At 48.4% G+C, this 17,318-nt stretch overlaps 2 protein-coding genes across 2 annotated transcripts in view; one reads left to right on the top strand and one right to left on the bottom strand.

Moving 5' to 3' along the window:
* arnt2 (aryl-hydrocarbon receptor nuclear translocator 2) overlaps window positions 1-17,318 on the bottom strand; it is a 58,078-nt gene that overhangs the window by 40,191 nt on the left and 569 nt on the right. The window lies entirely within an intron of this gene.
* On the top strand, window positions 883-10,485 carry LOC134028516 (cortexin domain-containing 1 protein-like). The gene is made up of 3 exons (XM_062472120.1): window positions 883-1,025; window positions 9,737-10,350; window positions 10,396-10,485. Exon 2 carries the CDS (start codon window positions 9,800-9,802, stop codon window positions 9,980-9,982), a length of 183 nt encoding a protein of 60 aa, XP_062328104.1. The 5' UTR covers window positions 883-1,025; window positions 9,737-9,799; the 3' UTR covers window positions 9,983-10,350; window positions 10,396-10,485.

Genomic DNA, 17,318 nt, shown 5'->3' with positions numbered 1-17,318 from the left:
CTTACTGTAAGTCGCTCTGGATAAGAGCGTCTGCTAAATGACTAAATGTAATGTAAATGTACTGCATGTGTTGGAGACAGATGAAGAGAAAGAGAGAGAGTTGATACAGGGATGTTTAATTGTTTATGTTCGTGTACTTCGTCCAGCTGCCATGGGAAACTGCCCAAACGGCAGTCTCCTGTCGTGTTTGTCCTTGACCAGGGTGGTTCTGGGGCCGTCCAGCACAGGCCTCCTGCTTGGCTGTGACATGGTCGACAGCAGGCTCGCTGGGCAGGGCAGCGTCAACCATCCATGGATGTTTTTCTATTTACTTTCTGTTCTTGCATCTTTTCCTCTTCCCCCCTCTCTCCCTCTGTCTCCCTTTCTCTCCCTCTACCTCTCTCTTTCTGTAACTCTATCTCCCTCTCTTTCTCTATCTCTCACTCACACACACACACACACACACACGTATACAACAATTTGTTGAGAGGAAATTTCTTCCTTTGACTTTCTTAGACTCTGCAAAAAAGACTGTCACTCTGTGTTGAAGACAAGGAATTTAATGCACAGCAGTATTTTGTTTCGTGTGCTTGTGTAGTGTGTGTGTGTGCTTGTGTAGTGTGCCTGTGGGGCTCAGTGTGTAGGGAGAGGAAGAAAGCAGCCAGCACTGCCCCAGTCTCTCTCTCTTTCACCCTCTCTCTTTTCTCTTCTCTCTCTCTCTTTCTCTCTCACTCTCTGCATCTCCTCATCCATCCACCCTTCTATTCCCCAACTTCTATCTCTCCTCATTTTCTCCTTAATCCTCTTACCTTTCCATCTCTCGGTTGATCCCGCTCCCCTTTCCTCCTCTTCATCTCTGTCTCTCCTTCCTTTATCTCTCTCTCTCGCTCACATTTTCTCTTCAAGACTCCTGAGCATATATACGCACTCTCTGTCCTTTTCATTTCTCACTCACTCTCTCTCTCTCACATTCTCTCTTCAAGACTCCTGAGCAGACACGGGGGCCTCTCTTACCTGACTGAGCGGCAGGGATGTGAGTAGAGCAGGTAAGATCATCCACTGCCTATCTTTCTCTGTCTCCATCGCTTTCCCTCTCTCTCTCTCTCTCTGTTCGCATCTGGCAGCAGTCTACAAGTCCTCCAGTACTGGTTCTGCCTGTGATGTTGCAGGGTGTGGTGGAGAACAGTGTGTGTGTGTGTGTGTGGAGGGGGTGGGGGGGGTCAGAGTCTGTGTGTAAGTTTTTGTTTTTGTAGTAGAAATGCTTAGAGTCTGTAGTATCAGAGCCGCTTAGGGGGATGTGTCTGGTGTATATGCTTCTGTCTTCAGTCAGCCAGGACCAGGGAGGAGTCAGGGGGTAGATAGTGCCTGGCTCAGAGTAGCTGTAGATTGCTTGTGATCTGGAGGATAAGACGTTGTCAGCTCTGGTTAACTTTGATCATGTCCGTCCAGTTCTGTTGCTCGCCCCTCCGCTGCCTGACACAGCGGGTCTGTTTACCGTGAGCCCGGGTTTAACACCAGAACGTTGTGTTTGGGAATTGGAAAATAATACGGTGGAATATAGGACATTAATCCTCTTATGGCAGCTGTTTCCAGGATAGGCAGTGAAGATAGGAGGAAAAGACTCCGGCAGTGACAGTCACAGTCCTGGAAGGATCGAAGGCAAACAGGGGGGGAGGGGGAGCACAGAATGAACCTTTCTTTTATCACTGCAGTGTTTGTTAGTTCGGAGGTTTATCTCAAAAAGGAGACTTACATTACATTTACATGTTGACTTGAAAACGTGTGTTAGTACAGACCCAGAAGTCCCTTATCTCCAATGAAACTTGAAACCGCTGCAGTGACAAGAGACATTAGAGAGAGTTCAGTCAAATTGAATTATCGTATCCTATTCAAAGTTCCTTTTAGGCACACGTAATTCAGCTCATAATGGATTTATAGTGTTTTGTGTAATATGTACAGTATGTGTTTACTTTTGCTGACAATGTGTTTACTTCTATTCTGTGTTTTGCACACTGAGAAACACAGGAACCTAACAAACGCTGCAAAGCTTTTCTGAAAGCGTAGGACGTTCGAGTTCAGAGGCGTTTTCTAGCATCTTATTATGAGTGTTTTTGTCTGTGCTGGTCGTCAGAGGATTGTGCAGTGTGGAGATCTGGTTCAGTGCTTTCCTCCAGCGTTGGTCCCTGCACTGTTAAACAGAAAGGCCGCCTTTGGGCCACAGCAACAGCAACCTTCATGATCTCCAGATCATTGCTGCTACTTGCAGATATGGCCTTCATGAGTCCTGCCTGGTGCTGGGTCCTGCTGGGTACTGGAGGGTCCTGCTGGGTCCTGCTGGGTCCTGGAGGGTCCTGCTGGGTCCTGGAGGGTCCTGCTGGGTCCTGCTGGGTCCTGGAGGGTCCTGCTGGGTCCTGCTGGGTCCTGGAGGGTCCTGCTGGGTCCTGCTGGGTCCTGCTGGGTACTGGAGGGTCCTGCTGGGTCCTGGAGGGTCCTGCTGGGTCCTGGAGGGTCCTGCTGGGTCCTGCTGGGTCCTGCTGGGTCCTGCTGGGTACTGGAGGGTCCTGCTGGGTCCTGGAGGGTCCTGCTGGGTCCTGCTGGGTCCTGCTGGGTCCTGCTGGGTCCTGGAGGGTCCTGCTGGGTCCTGCTGGGTCCTGCTGGGTACTGGAGGGTCCTGCTGGGTACAGGAGGGTCCTGCTGGGTCCTGCTGGGTCCTGCTGGGTCCTGCTGGGTCCTGCTGGGTACTGGAGGGTCCTGCTGGGTCCTGCTGGGTACTGGAGGGTCCTGCTGGGTACTGGAGGGTCCTGCTGGGTCCTGCTGGGTACTGGAGGGTCCTGCTGGGTACTGGAGGGTCCTGCTGGGTCCTGCTGGGTCCTGGAGGGTCCTGCTGGGTCCTGCTGGGTACTGGAGGGTCCTGCTGGGTACTGGAGGGTCCTGCTGGGTCCTGCTGGGTACAGGAGGGTCCTGCTGGGTCCTGCTGGGTACTGGAGGGTCCTGCTGGGTACTGGAGGGTCCTGCTGGGTCCTGCTGGGTCCTGCTGGGTACTGGAGGGTCCTGCTGGGTCCTGCTGGGTCCTGCTGGGTACTGGAGGAGCAGAGGAAACAGAGCCCTGTGATCTGTGGAGATCCAGGCAGGAGGGGGCAGGTTCCTGCTCTGGCCTGCCCCAGGAGGGGGTCTGATGTCTGGGGCTCGGTCAGCAAGCGGGGGGGTGACTGGGGCCCAGGAGAAGCTCTCCAGTCGTGAGGCTTTTTATTGCTGTTCATTTTGTTTTTTTGCTGGTAGTCAAATTAAATGTATTTGTATAGTCGTTTTTACAAGCGATGTTACAGAGGGCTTCACATACTCCCATATAACTGCCCCTAAACCAAGCTAAACCCTCTAGGAAGACAAGGAAAAACTGCCAGTAAAACTCATTAGAGAAAGAAACACAGAAATCCAATGTTTAACTTGGCTCAGAGTTGGCAATCGGCATAAGACTTTGTTTTACACAGTGCACTTGACAAATACATCCCTTTGACCCCCCCCCCCCCCCGAGGATTGAAGGCCTGTCACTGTCTGGGTGAAACTTGCTTCTGTAACATCCAGACCAAGAGAGCAAACAGTTCACATTTGATGACTGTCAGATCTGGCCTAACTTGTCCGTTTTAATTTCTGTAGTGTTTATAGTGTTTACTGTGTGTGTGTTTGTATTGTATGGGTGTGTGCACAAAAGCCCATGTGTGTGCATGTTTAGCAAATCAAACATGATTTCCTCTGAGATAGCTCATGCATAAAAATCTAGATTAGAACAGCAGCCTGAGGCAAAGCTGGGTTTTTAAAGCTGTTTCCTTGAAACAATGTTCTTCTTTATAGACAGAATTCTCCTCTCATGAAACGGTGGCTGACTGGAGGGTAGATGAAAAGCCTTATGAAGCAAAGTAACCGAGGAAATCCATTCGCTCAAAACCTTTTGGACTTTTTTTTTTTAAACATTCATTAATTATGGTGGAGTGTTGAATCGTTCCTCTCTCTGCCTCTGTGGACCAGGTCAGCGCGTGTTTGGCAACATCTCTGGGCAGTACTCCCAGGGCTGGTTCACAGTAACCTCGCTCGCTGGCACACAGGGGAGGACAAGGCAGGGAGACAGCAGCCTTTTCTAGACTAGGATCGATGGCCTTTTCAGGCATGATTTCTACTATCAGTTTTGGCCTTGAGGTACCTTAATGTTCCTTTAAAACCCGTTAAGGAGTAGCGTCACACATATATGATTCTGAACATTCCAACCGACTATTTTCCGATAGACAAAAACTATATGACAAACGCTATAGTATGGCTTCAAAATTTACAATTAGGAGGCTAACAAGTAACACTAGCAGGTAGTAGCATTGCTACGAGTATTATGCTAGGTTGCTAGGTAACGGAAGCTAACTAAAACTAGCTAGCTTCCGTTTTGGAAAAATAACTCACTCCTTAAAAGGTTAAGTGAGGATGTTAGTAAAAGGGATGTGACTCCGGCCAGCTCTCCTCCAGGGTCAGGGATGCCCTCTGTGTCCTGCTCTGGCAGACAGCTGGACGTGGTTAAGATTTCTCTCTGAGTTTCACACCATCATCCTCCACCTGTGTCTTGTAGAGCCGGCATTTCTCCAGGCTGCATGCTGGCTGACAGAGTATGTGTCACAGGACGGACAGCTGCTCACTAGAGTGTCAATGACAGTGTGTGTGTGTGTGTATTTTTGTGTGCGTGACCACATCTCCTGCGGTTCAAACTCCGAATTCTCCCTCAAAACCGTAGGTGGACGGTTATGCTGACAAGGTGGATGCTTGTTGTTCTCAGGCTTTAATGATTCCCCCTCCAGCTTCTCCTCTCCTCCTCTGGGGACCGGCAGAGACATCAGCACATCACAACACTCAGGAAGCAGACCACTGTGAAAATGACATCACTTCTGTGGCCCACGAACACTCTCCCGTCCACTAAAACCACGCTGCATCAGCAGGTCCATGTCGTTTGTCAGCAGCTCCAGTGAAGAACTGTGTGGCTGTGTGGGTTGGAAGAGTCGTCCTCCCTGAAGTATTATGGAGTTACAATGTCTCAGGGCCCGGTTCCTCTGCCGCCTCGTACCAGGCAAACAGGAACAGGCTTTGTTATCTTCCCCTCCCCCTCCTCACCCCTGCTCCCCCTCCTCACCCTTTTCACCCTAACCCCCCCACCCCCTTCCACCACCACCATGCCCACCCTTCAGTTCTTTCACTTCACAGCTTAAGGACAGATGAAGAGAGAGGGTGAAAGGAAAGGGAGATTGAGAAAGAGAGAGCAAGAGAGAGAAGAAAGAAGAAGAAGAGCGGGGAGAGAGAAAGGGAAGTGTAAACAGAGAGAGCAGTTTAAGTGCTTGTCCACTACTTGGCTTGTTCATCCTCCATCTGCCCTTCTCGTTCTGACAGGGTGGACGTATAGAACAGATGTGTAATCTATTTCACTTTCTTTGTCTCTCTCTCTTTCTCTCTCTCTTTCTCCATGGCCTCCTGTTGGAGAAATCGCCCTCCTTTCTGTATCTCAAGTATCTGTACCCCCTTTCTCCCCCTCCCACCTCTCTCTGCCCATATCCCCCTCTTTCTGGCAGATGGGTTGGGATGAATGGAACCAGCAGGCAGAACTTTTACCTCCATAGAAGACAAGATGAACAGAAAAGAGCAAGAGAGGGAGAGAGAGAGGGAGAGATTAAGGCTGTTGCAAATAATTCAAACTAACATTGATTGTGGTGACCTCACACAGACAGAAAGCAGAGTTCAGAGGATGAAAAAAAGTTTTAAAATTTCATTTCAACGTTAACAAGCACATATGGATTTTTACCAGGGGGCATTATATTACCCTGCACTGTGTGCTTGATTATATTGAGCCTGTGGAAAACAGTCTTGAGCAGATGAATCCTGCTCTTGTCGAACCAAAACTCCACTCTCCCTATACCCACAGATTACACAGGACAGCCTTTATCACAGTGTGTGTGTGAATGTGTGTGTGCCTGCTTAACCCTTGTGTTCTCCTCGGGTCGTTCTGACCCATCAGTCATTGTGACCCACCGTCGTATTGCGACAACTTTACCGCATACAAAAACAAAGTGAAGCATTTTCTTTTAACCGTCGGGCTGTCTCAGACCCCCCACATTGCGAAGGTTAAAAGAAAAGTATTTTTATTTGTTTTTGTATTGGGTAAAATTGGGTAAACACAATGATGGTTCGTTATGAACCTTTGGGTCATGTGACCCGAAGGCAGCACGAGGGTTAAAGTAAAGCTGTCCACATGATTGCAGTCTGTTAATCATAGCAGTCAATTATGGCGAGGCTGTGTGTGTCACAGTGTATTAGGGTCTAAATGATAACACCAACAGCAGTCGTTTATCTTCCAACGCAGGACCTCTCAGTCTCTGCAGTCTGCTTCTCTCTGTCCGTCTGCCTTTTTCTGTCCAGCCTTCCTCCTGCCTGCCTAAGTCCCCATATAGTACTGGACTATCGTGAACATAAAGGCCACAGATGAACGGTGATAACTCAAAAGAACCTGTTTGGAACTTACCCACAATGCCATGCCAGTGCATCTTGTTACTGATATAATTACCCAGCTTGGTGTGTCTTCCTCATTACAAACATACCGTAAACACCATTCATCATTTTCATAACCGCTCCTCTGAAGATCAATAAGACGAGTAATTTATTGGTCCTGCACAGCATCACACAGCTTTCCCTGTCGATGTACGATAAGTGTAATGATTTTGATGAGGTGCTCCGTTCAGCCATATTATCCACTTCAGCCATGTCTGAGTGAGGGACAGGAGATCTTTCAGCAGGGATATCTGGATGGAAAATACCCTGGAATAACAAATGAGGGGCTTCGTACTTGAGCTCATTATCATGATTCACCCTGCCTCTGGTAGCTGGAGAATACCTTCTGATGCTGGGTGGTTTGTATGCATGAGGTGGTGTGTGTGTGTGTATGCTTGTGTGTGTGTTTGTACAAGAAATATGGAGGAATGCACCAAATGTCATCAATCGCATTAAATGTTTCTGACACATTTGTTTATTTGTTCTCATTCGAATATCTTGTAAACCTATTCCTGGAATAATCAATCAAAACGACACCCTTCAGAAGCAGCCAGTCCATCTTAATGGCCACAGAGCTCCTGGTCTTACAGAACATTTGTTTTATCTTCAGTAAATGGCTAATGACAGGAATCTCCCTATGATTGCGTGCAGATGTATCAATCAAAGCTATAACAGTTGTATTTGAGTGCTGTGGAAGGATGAAATGCAGGGCTGGTTCACATGCTGCCGGTTCACACTCAGCTGTAATTTTCCATTAAATTGCTAATAAGGGTAACCAAGGCTACAATAGCGTAGAGTCCAGAGACTGAGTGAGTGAGTGAGAGAGGGGGGGGGGGGGGGGGGAAGGTAAGCAAAAGGAAAGAGTAAGGGTGAGAGAGAAGAATAGGCACTACTAGAAAGACTCAGAGAGAGGTCGTCCCCTTAGACCAGAATCTAACAGCTATTTGACAATGTGGCTAGTATAAAAAGAAGAGACAGTTCCTTGACTCTGATCACAGAACGATGCACTTCCGTTCCTTCCTGTTCGGCTGTACTGTCTTAGCACTATCTAGCAAATGTAGCATTGTGACGGGATGTAGTATAGATGGATGGATGAAGTATTGAACATGATTATTTCCCCCGGGGATCTCGGCCTCTTTCCCTTCCACCCCCCACCCCCTCTTTCCCTCTCTCCTGCGCAGACGGGTCTGTTATGTAGGGAGAAAATTACTGAACCTTGTGTGCCTGTCAAAAGTCTGTGTGTATTGGGGGGGGGGGGGTGAGGGGGGGGGGGGTTGTGGGGGGAAAGTCTGTTCAAGGGTAAAAGGTTGCTCCATTCTTCGTGTGCTGGGAAAACTATGGGAGGGTTATGGGGCTGTCGGCTGTCAGTCTCTGAGAATGTAGAGAGAGGGTGAGACAGGTGGGGGGATGGAGAGAGGGGGAGAAAGGTAGTTGACTGGGTGAGACACATATGGGGTGAGAAAAGTAAAGAGTGGGTTAAATAGGTAGAAGGGAGGAGAGAGGTAGAGGGGGTGAGAGAGGTAGAGGGGGTGAGAGAGGTACAGCAGGTGAGACAGGTAGAGGGGTTGAGAGAGGTACAGCAGGTGAGACAGGTAGGAACGGATGAGACAGGTAGAGGGCGGCGGGCTTGAGAGAGAACAGAGAGAGAGAGACAGTGAGGGTGAAACGCTCAGCTAGCAGTTTAATCTGCCCACCAGGGGTGCCCACCAGGGGGTAAGGTCCAATCATGTCGCTCTGTTTTAACTCAGCATCACTCTGCTGCCACCAGCTTGCGTTGCCCTGGGAAACCCTGGCATGGCTGCATCTCAATACCCTAGGGGAGTTGGCTTCCTCTCCTTGTCCCCTCTCCTCGTATCCTCCCCTCGTCTATCTGCAGTGGAATAAACACTGATGGACAGAGCCGACAAGAGGGGCAAATAAAAACACAAACTGTATTGTCTTTTCCTCTCTTCTGTTTCATCCAGATTGGTGTTTCTGATCTCCTTGCAGTGGATGGATCTAAAGACTGACCGTCAAAACAAATCACCACAGTTCTGCTTTCTGAACATACAACACTTTAATGCGGTTTCTGGCTTAGACACAGCTGTATGAAGAGTCCTGATGATCCTGCGGTTTATTCAGTCACAGAATGTGCACTTGGTGAAAGGAATGGCCCAAGTACACAGTTTTATGTTGTCGTAATGCATTTATTATTTAGAGCGCTTTGGTTTCATAACCGTTGTCCAGTAGTGGTGCTGTTTATCTGTGTCCTTGTGAATGGGTTTTATTGACAGTTGGGACTGCAGAACCATTAGGAGAGAGATCTCAAATGTCTTTAATCAGAAGCAGTTTCCTGTATCCTGTTTCTGTCAGGGCAATAAAAATGAAGGATTCTCCAACTCCTGATAAACAGCAGGAGTTAAAACACCATCAAATCTATTAGGATTTTACACAGACCTGTCAGGGAGGAATCACTCAAACGAAAATATCTAATTATCTAGCATCTGTAGTTCCAAATGGGTTTACGGACTAGATTCAGGCTGCAGCAGATTAGAAAGAGAAAGATAGAGAGACAGCTAGAGACAGAATTGATCTATAATTTTATAGAAGCTATAATAAAGCAACTCGTCAGAACATCGTAGGCCTGAAGGTGTCCGAGGATGTTTCCGAAGAGTAGTTGAAAAAAAACCTTTGATCTTCTCTTTCACTTCGTCTCCATTCCCTTCAGCTTCATCTGAGTTCCTTTTCTCTTTGCCTCTCCTTCGTTCTCTCCCTGTTTCCACACTCCTCCCTGTCCTCCCCTGTCCCTCTCTCCCTCCGTGTCCACGCTCCTCCCCGTCCTCCCCTGTCCCTCTCTCCCTCTGTGTCCACGCTCCTCCCCGTCCTCCCCTGTCCCTCTCTCCCTCTGTGTCCACGCTCCTCCCCGTCCTCCCCTGTCCCTCTCTCCCTCCGTGTCCACACTCCTCCCCGTCCTCCCCTGTCCCTCTCCTCCTCTGTGTCCACGCTCCTCCCCTGTCCCTCTCTCCCTCTGTGTCCACACTCCTCCCCGTCCTCCCCTGTGTCCACACTCCTCCCCTGTCCCTCTCTCCCTCTGTGTCCACGCTCCTCCCCGTCCTCCCCTGTCCCTCTGTGTCCACGCTCCTCCCCGTCCTCCCCTGTCCCTCTCTCCCTCTGTGTCCACGCTCCTCCCCTGTCCCTCTCTCCCTCGCAGATTGCCCCTCAGGATGGTCGTGGCGTGTGTGCGTGAGGCTGAGGACTCGGACAGAGAACAGCGATGGAGGCAGAGACCACTCCGGACCCGGCCTTCGTGGACGTGGACCAGGGTCTGACTCTGGGTTGCATCGCCTTCCTCTGTCTGCTCCTGGTGGCCATGATCATACGCTGTGCCAAGGTCATCATGGACCCCTACAGTGCCATCCCCACTTCCACCTGGGAGGAGCAGCATCTGGATGACTGACACACACACACACACACACACACACACACGTTCTCACACTTGGACACATACAGCCACACACTGTGTGGAGCAAGGGACACCAGAGTGACAGGGAAAACCTGATCCTGCCACAAAAGCACACACTCCAGGCCGACTGAGACACAATCCAGTCCAACTGACAAACACTCCAGTTCAACTGACACTCCAGTTTCACTGACACACTCCAGTTCAACTGACACACACTCCTGACAGACTCAAGTGCAACTGACACACTCCAGTTCAATTGACACACTCCAGTCTGACTGAGACATACCTGAAGCAGCCTATTGCTGAGAAACACTGAGCTTCATGTTCAGCTGAAGACTTTAGGACAGGTGAATAAAGGACAGGTGAATAAAGGACAGGTGAATAAAGGACAGGTGAATAAAGGACAGGTGACCACGCTCCCCATGTCTACCCCCACCAAGTCCTCTGCACACAGTTCTGTCCCTTTAAATGAAGATGACCAGTATGATGAAGATGATATGACTCAGCATACAGACAGTAGACAGATATACTACATTGACATTTGTACAGGTTTTTTTTTTAAACCATAAAGAAAAATTACTTTCCTAACTTATTGACTTGCGTTTGCTCATGAAAAAGCAACAGAACGTCAGCTTATCGACTCTACAGACTCTGAGCTTCGTGGTCCATCAATCGTTTCTGCATGGCAAAGCAGAGGAAAAGGAATGTCCTCAACACACTTCTTCAAAAAGACACATTCATGAAACGTTCACCAACAGAAAACACACAAACTCATGCACATAGTGACAACCATGTCTAATAAGTCTTGGTTCATGACATTTTATAAAACGGGTAACTCAAATCAAGATTGGTTCATGACATGAGCCAATAGTCGAATAGTCTTAATTCCTATGCACAATTCACTATCACTCTACGTCTGAGAAAAAACTTTAGCACCAACAAACCATGAGTTAGCTCGCTAACAAAATGGAAACATTTAAGGTTAACTTCGGCCTATGGTAGTTAGTTAATTAGTTAACAAACAAAAGGTAGCTGGCTAGCAGAATGCCAAATAACGATTGAAAAATAACGCTACCCCGTGCTGAAAATGTGCAGGCAGCCAGGGGGGCCTATTTTAACTTAATCTTTTTTTTCTTTTATTAATAAAAACTATACATGGGAGTGTATATTACTTTCATTTTGACATACTGTGTGAACGTTTTCGAAAACCAATAGCTCACTTCAGGCCGTGATATATTAGCCTACTCTGCTTCGTGTCGGGCCGACCAACGCCCAACTGTGATACAAAAACCATATACTACGGCGTGATGTGAGCTATTGCTTAAATAAACCATCCTGCTAAGTATTTTATTGCTCCATCCATAAATCAAGCCTGCCTCCCTTTACCGCTGTCTTCATATTAGCTGGAGCACAATCTGATATGTCAGTGTTGTTTTCTGATCAGTTGCATCGTCTGTTCAGAGCCTTTATCGTTTGTGAAAATGATTGTTTGACGTGCATGTTATGAAGTGCCTAAGCTGAAACCACAGATAGCCAGTCTTAAAGCCTATTGCTGTATGTAACAGGACTGCACATCAGACAAGGCTCACTCCTTCTCCTGCTGCCGTCTGGAAATACAACCCTTCAGGAGGTGAATCTGCCCTCACTAGTTGGGGCAGGGTTAAGCTCTCATAAACGTTCTAACTGTAAAACCTTCAGAGGAGCAAGGGTCAGGTTATGTCTGGTGTTCAGTAGAGGAGGGGTTCTCAACCCTGGTCCTCAGGGACCCCCTGTCCTGCATGTTTTAGATATTTCCCTGTTCCAACACACCTGATTCAAATGAATGGACGTTAGCAGGCTTCTGCATAACTAGATAACGACCCATTCATTTGAATCAGGTATGTTGGAGCAGGGAAACATCTAAAAGGTGCAGGACAGGAGGTACCTGAGGCAGTAGATGATAAGCAGTTCCAGACACACATCAGTTGCAGTTGACTAGAAGGCTCTGTTTGACATGAGCTACATTTAGCCTGTCTATAATAAAGATGATAATGAAGTACCCCTATTTGGTTGATCCAAATTGTCTTCGTGTGATATTTTAATTGAATGTAAATGACTCCGACGATGAATTATCTTGGACGTGTAACTGGGTCACATATGAAGCCTGATAAACTTCCTCCGAGTGGTGGTCTACAGGGAACTTTCCCGCCATCTCCTGCACTTCAAATAAACACCTCAGTCAGTCCTACAAAAGTCTCATCTCGGATTGAAAGACTTTTTCTCCAACTCTCAAATGCATGTTCGTTACCAGGCTCCTACAGAGCTCGATAACAAGCCATTTATTTGAATCAGGTGTGTTGGAGCAGGGAAACATTTAACCCTTGTGCTGCCTTCGGGTCACATGACCCAAAGGTTCACAACGAACCATCGTTGTGTTTACCCAATTTCACCCAATACAAAAACAAATAAAAATAATTTTCTTTTAACCATTGCAATGTGGGGGGTCTGAGACAGCCCGACAGTTAAAAGAAAATGCTTCACTTTGTTTTTGTATGAGGTAAATTTGTCGCAATACGACAGTGGGTCACAATGACTGATGGGTCAGAATGACCCGAAGATAACACAAGGGTTAAAACATGCAGGACAGGGGGGCCCTGAGGACAGGGGGGCCCTGAGGACAGGGGGGTCCTGAGGACAGGGGGGTCCTGAGGACCGGGGGGTCCTGAGGACCGGGGGGCCCTGAGGACAGGGGGGCCCTGAGGACAGGGGGGGCCTGAGGACCGGGGGGCCCTGAGGACAGGGGGGCCCTGAGGACAGGGGGGGCCTGAGGACCGGGGGGCCCTGAGGACAGGGGGGCCCTGAGGACAGGGTTGAGAACCACTGCTAGATAGTTGTCTTCGTTATCGTTGTGGTGTGGCTCTGCTACTCTTTTAAATACGATTCCCTCCAGCCGGAGCACACGAGCTCTGCCCTGCCGGGGAGGAAAATCTGGCATGCTGTGTAGAATGAGAGGAGGATTATTATAGTTATAGTTTTCGCTATCGTCCTTCGTGTGAATGGGCCTTTAAAGGGATCAACACTTTGAAGTGTTTTTTTAACCCTTGTGTTATCTTCGGGTCATTCTGACCCATCAGTCATTGTGACCCACCGTCGTATTGCGACAGATTTACTGCATACAAAGACAAAGTGAAGCATTTTCTTTTAACAGCTAGGCTGTCTCAGACCCCCCACATTGCAAAGGTTAAAAGAAAATTATTTTAATTTGTTTTTGTATTGGGTAAAATTGGGTAAACACAACGATGGTTCATTATGAACCTTTGGGTCATGTGACCCGAAGGCAGCACGAGGGTTAAGAGGTTTTTAAGAGGTTGAAGAGAGTAGGCTACACAGTAGCCTGCAGGTCAGTATAAAGCTGCACTGCTACAGCAGCAGAAGTGATGCATTTCAAACAGATTTAAGATGATGAGGTCCAAGACACATCCTAACATTCAGTTAACATCGTTCAGTAAAACACAGTACAAAGTCCAGAAGAGGAAAAAGTTTCTGTTTTGGGAAGTTGGTTTTGGCTGGTGCGTCGTCTGTTTTGCTAACCCTGCCGCAGCAGAACCAGTCAGAGACAGCTCTGCCATGACTCTTCCAGTGGAAAGGTCAGAGTAGGTTTTAGGCTAAACATTCAGCCTTCAGAAGCACAAGGAGAAAATTCAGAGCATTTGGCATGTGGGTGTGAAAGTGTGTGTGGAGGAGTGTGAAAGTGTGTGTGTGTGTATTAGGCTCCTGCCATTTGTCTGGTACTGACAACATGTTCTGTGTATGAACAGCAATTCACACCTTCATGCATGCACCCCCTCCCCCTCCCTCTTCTCCAGCGTCCTCATGCCACCTCTCTCCATGCATGTCTCTATGTCTCTCTCCCTCACTCTCTACCTCTTGCCCCTCCCCCCCCAGACATGCATACTCCCTCTCTTGGGTTCTGGAATGTTATAGCCTGTAAGATCTCCACACATGCAAATCATGTGACACACACGACAGAGCGCTCTCCCTGGCAGGGCTGTGGGGTTACAGTGACACCGCGAAGATAGTCCACTATCTCTTACACATCTCCTCTTTGAGGTGTGGAAAACGCCTCTCCAGAACATCAATGGTCAGGGTCAGGGATTAATCACAGTGCCCGGAGGAGGGATAGCTGGAATGGATGTGGTTTTCGAGAGAGGAGCGAACCTGGCTAATTAGCCAGCCCGCCTGCCTGCAGCAGCCAGGTGGTTTCAGCTGTCCAGGGACTTGACTCCACTTGAACCTGCAGCCCCATCGGAGGGGCCGGGAGAGGCCTGGAGGGGCCTGGATTGGGCAGGGGAGTTCAGAGGGCATTGAAGTGGTTATCATCAGGCTGTCAAGCAGCCTCCTCCTGCACTCAGCCCTGCTGTGTCGTGACCAGGGGCCTGGAACTAAGCCACAAGAGCAGCAAGGTCAGGGCGCTCACATGAAAGAGTGGTGGTGGTGGGGGTTGGGGGGGCGGGGGGTTGTCATAGTGACAACATGCAGGCTTCTTATGAAGAAGTACAGTATGTTCAATGGTACGCTTTTTATCCCGTACAGCTCTGTGCTGCATTTTTTTTTTTTTACGATCATAAACTTGCCGTGAGCTTTTGATTCAAGTCCGTGGAAAACAACACATGGTTTAAGTTTGTTTTATTCAAAACCGCCATTGTTCCGAAACTCTTTTTCTTCTGCGTAAAGGTCAGATGAATTAGTTAAGCTAAGTCTTGTTTCCCTAGCCTGTCCCTGCTCAGAAGGACCAGTACTCAAGTTTTTGTTGTCCTTTCCCACTAATCAAGCCGAGTGCGCCCAAACTTCACTTTTCTTCTTCATTTGTTTAAATGCAGAAGTCTGTCATTTTCTTGGCAGGGTCAGACACACTACTCAGCCCAGCATAACTATTTGTTTGGATTGTAAATTGTGCTGAGAAAGTAGCGTTAAAAATGCACATTCCCGCACCACCCCATCAGCCCATGAACTCTCCCCACCTCCTCCCAGGGTGTGTGTGACGAGGGCCAGGACAACCCAGAGGAAAAACAGAGAGAGAGAGGAATGGAGGAAACAGCCCCACACACACATGCCGTGAAGACAGCCTCTGGCAGCTCTGGACACGTTGCCTAGAGACGAGGTGTTGAACAGCTGTAGTGGGTCAGTGCTTCTGAGAGTAACAGGGACTCCTGATCATTGACCCCTGAGGGTGAGCTCTGCGTTCTGATTGGATGAGAGGAGCGGGATCTGGAATGAACCACTGCAGTGTGTTCTATGGGTGGTTTCCTTTCCTGTCTGCGTTCCATCAAACCAGTTCCCCCATCCTTCATCTTTCTCTAAAGGCCACCTGGATCAATATCTGTCCTATGTTCCGTAACCAACGTAAAGGTTGGGCTTTAAAAACCACTTACCTCCTTACTTTTCTCTGTTCTACATGCTGCATTCTTCTCATCTAATATGGAGATGAACATCAGTAGGTGAACCGTGATGACAGACGACCCAGAGGCGACCATCTGGTCCTGAGGAGACTGGCAGAGCCACACACACACACTCAGTGACTCTGTCTCTCTCTCTCTCTCTCTCTCTCTCTCTCTCTCTCTCTCTCTCTCTCTCTCTCTCTCTCTCTCTCTCTCTCTCACTCACACACACACACACACACACAAACACACACTCTCAGTCTCTCTCTCTCACACATACACACGAACACACACTCTCAGTCTCTCTCTCTCACACATACACACAAACACACCATAGCCCAGCCTTTACAAACACAAACCCCCACCCCCACAGCCCGGCCACTGAACACACACAGGTGGTACTGTATGCAGGTGGGTCGATGTACTGCAGCCCTGTAGTATTTGGCACAGCCTCTGTAAACACAAGTCTATGTAGCCCTACGGTGTTCGGTCCCATGGTAAACAGACTGCGCTGTATTTCTCCCCTGTGTTTCCGTATTAATAGGAATCGATGTTTCTTAATTAGCTGGCCTTTCTAAGCTGATCCTGCCTCAGCAGTTCTGTGACCCTGAGTTTGGAAAGCCAGGCTAAACCCACACCCACTCACAACAACACCAGTCCTGTTCCAACAATCCCCGTATCACAGTGTTGGACAAACCTCTCTCTCTCTCCCTCCCTCCCCCCCTCCCCCCTCTCCCTACCCCTCTCTCTCTCTCTCTGTGTCTCTCTCTCTCTGTCTCTCTCTCTCTCTCTCTTACAGACACACATACACACGCTTCTTATATCAATATAGCAGGAGCAACACAGGAGCGAGCACACCAATAGGAAGCGTCTCTTCTTCGTAACAGGCGTGATGACAGCCTACACACACATCAAAGGAGCCAGCCTGGTGGAACATGTGACACACTTCACACGTGTCCGTGGCCCGTTGATAAAGGAACATCAAAGGACCTGGCTGAAGCGCCCGTCATCTACTCCGAAGCTGAATGTCACAGTGTGACTCATCAGGTTTCTCCATGGCGACGAGGCTGTTGTGGAGCTCCTGAGACCGTCTGTGTTCGCCACGTCCTGCGCTCTTCGGTTGTTTGTTCTGCTCCTGTCTGACACGATCGTTCTGTCCGACACACTCTGCTGGAAGTCTTTCGACGTTAAAAGATAAATACTGAGGGCTGGCACGTTTTCGTCTAAAGCAATGCTGCTCAGCCTCACAGAGACAGACTTACATTTACATTACATTTATTCATTTAGCAGACGCTTTTATCCAAAGCGACTTCCAAGAGAGAGCTTTACAAAGTGCATAGGTCACTGATCATAACAACGAGATAGCCACAAAACATTGCGAGTAGCCAAAACATGAAGCACACATTGTGAAGTGCCAAAGGGAAGAACCATAAGAGCATGTAGTTAAACAAGTTACAATTAAACAACATGAACTGCGAGTACAAAAATGTAAGTCAGTTACCACTAACCACAAGAGCAACAAGTCTCTAAGCAAGAGTCATTGTGATCCTTGAGGAAACTAACATCGGGTCAAGCGAACCATTCCTAAGTACCGTTGTACTCCCGGAACAAGTGCGTCTTGAGCCTTTTCTTGAAGGTGGAGAGACAGTCAGTGTCTCTGATGGAGGTGGGGAGTTGATTCCACCACTGGGGGGCCAGACAGGAGAAGAGCTTGTGTTGGGACCGGGCGGTCTTGAGCGGTGGGACCACCAGACGGCGGTGGTAGACTTGGATTCTAGAGAGAACTAACTGACCTGTGACGTCGTAATGCTTAAATTCCAGTACTGATGTCACAATGGTTAGGTTCCAGTAGTGATATCACAATGGTTGGGTTCGAGTTGTTGTGAACTTTTTTTTAAAGTCTTTAAAAATGT

The sequence above is a fragment of the Osmerus eperlanus genome, chromosome 10, assembly GCF_963692335.1.
Source record: "Osmerus eperlanus chromosome 10, fOsmEpe2.1, whole genome shotgun sequence".
NCBI lineage: Eukaryota > Metazoa > Chordata > Actinopteri > Osmeriformes > Osmeridae > Osmerus > Osmerus eperlanus.
The sequence above is the reverse complement of the archived record's forward strand: the minus strand, read 5'-3'. Positions and strand labels throughout refer to the sequence as shown.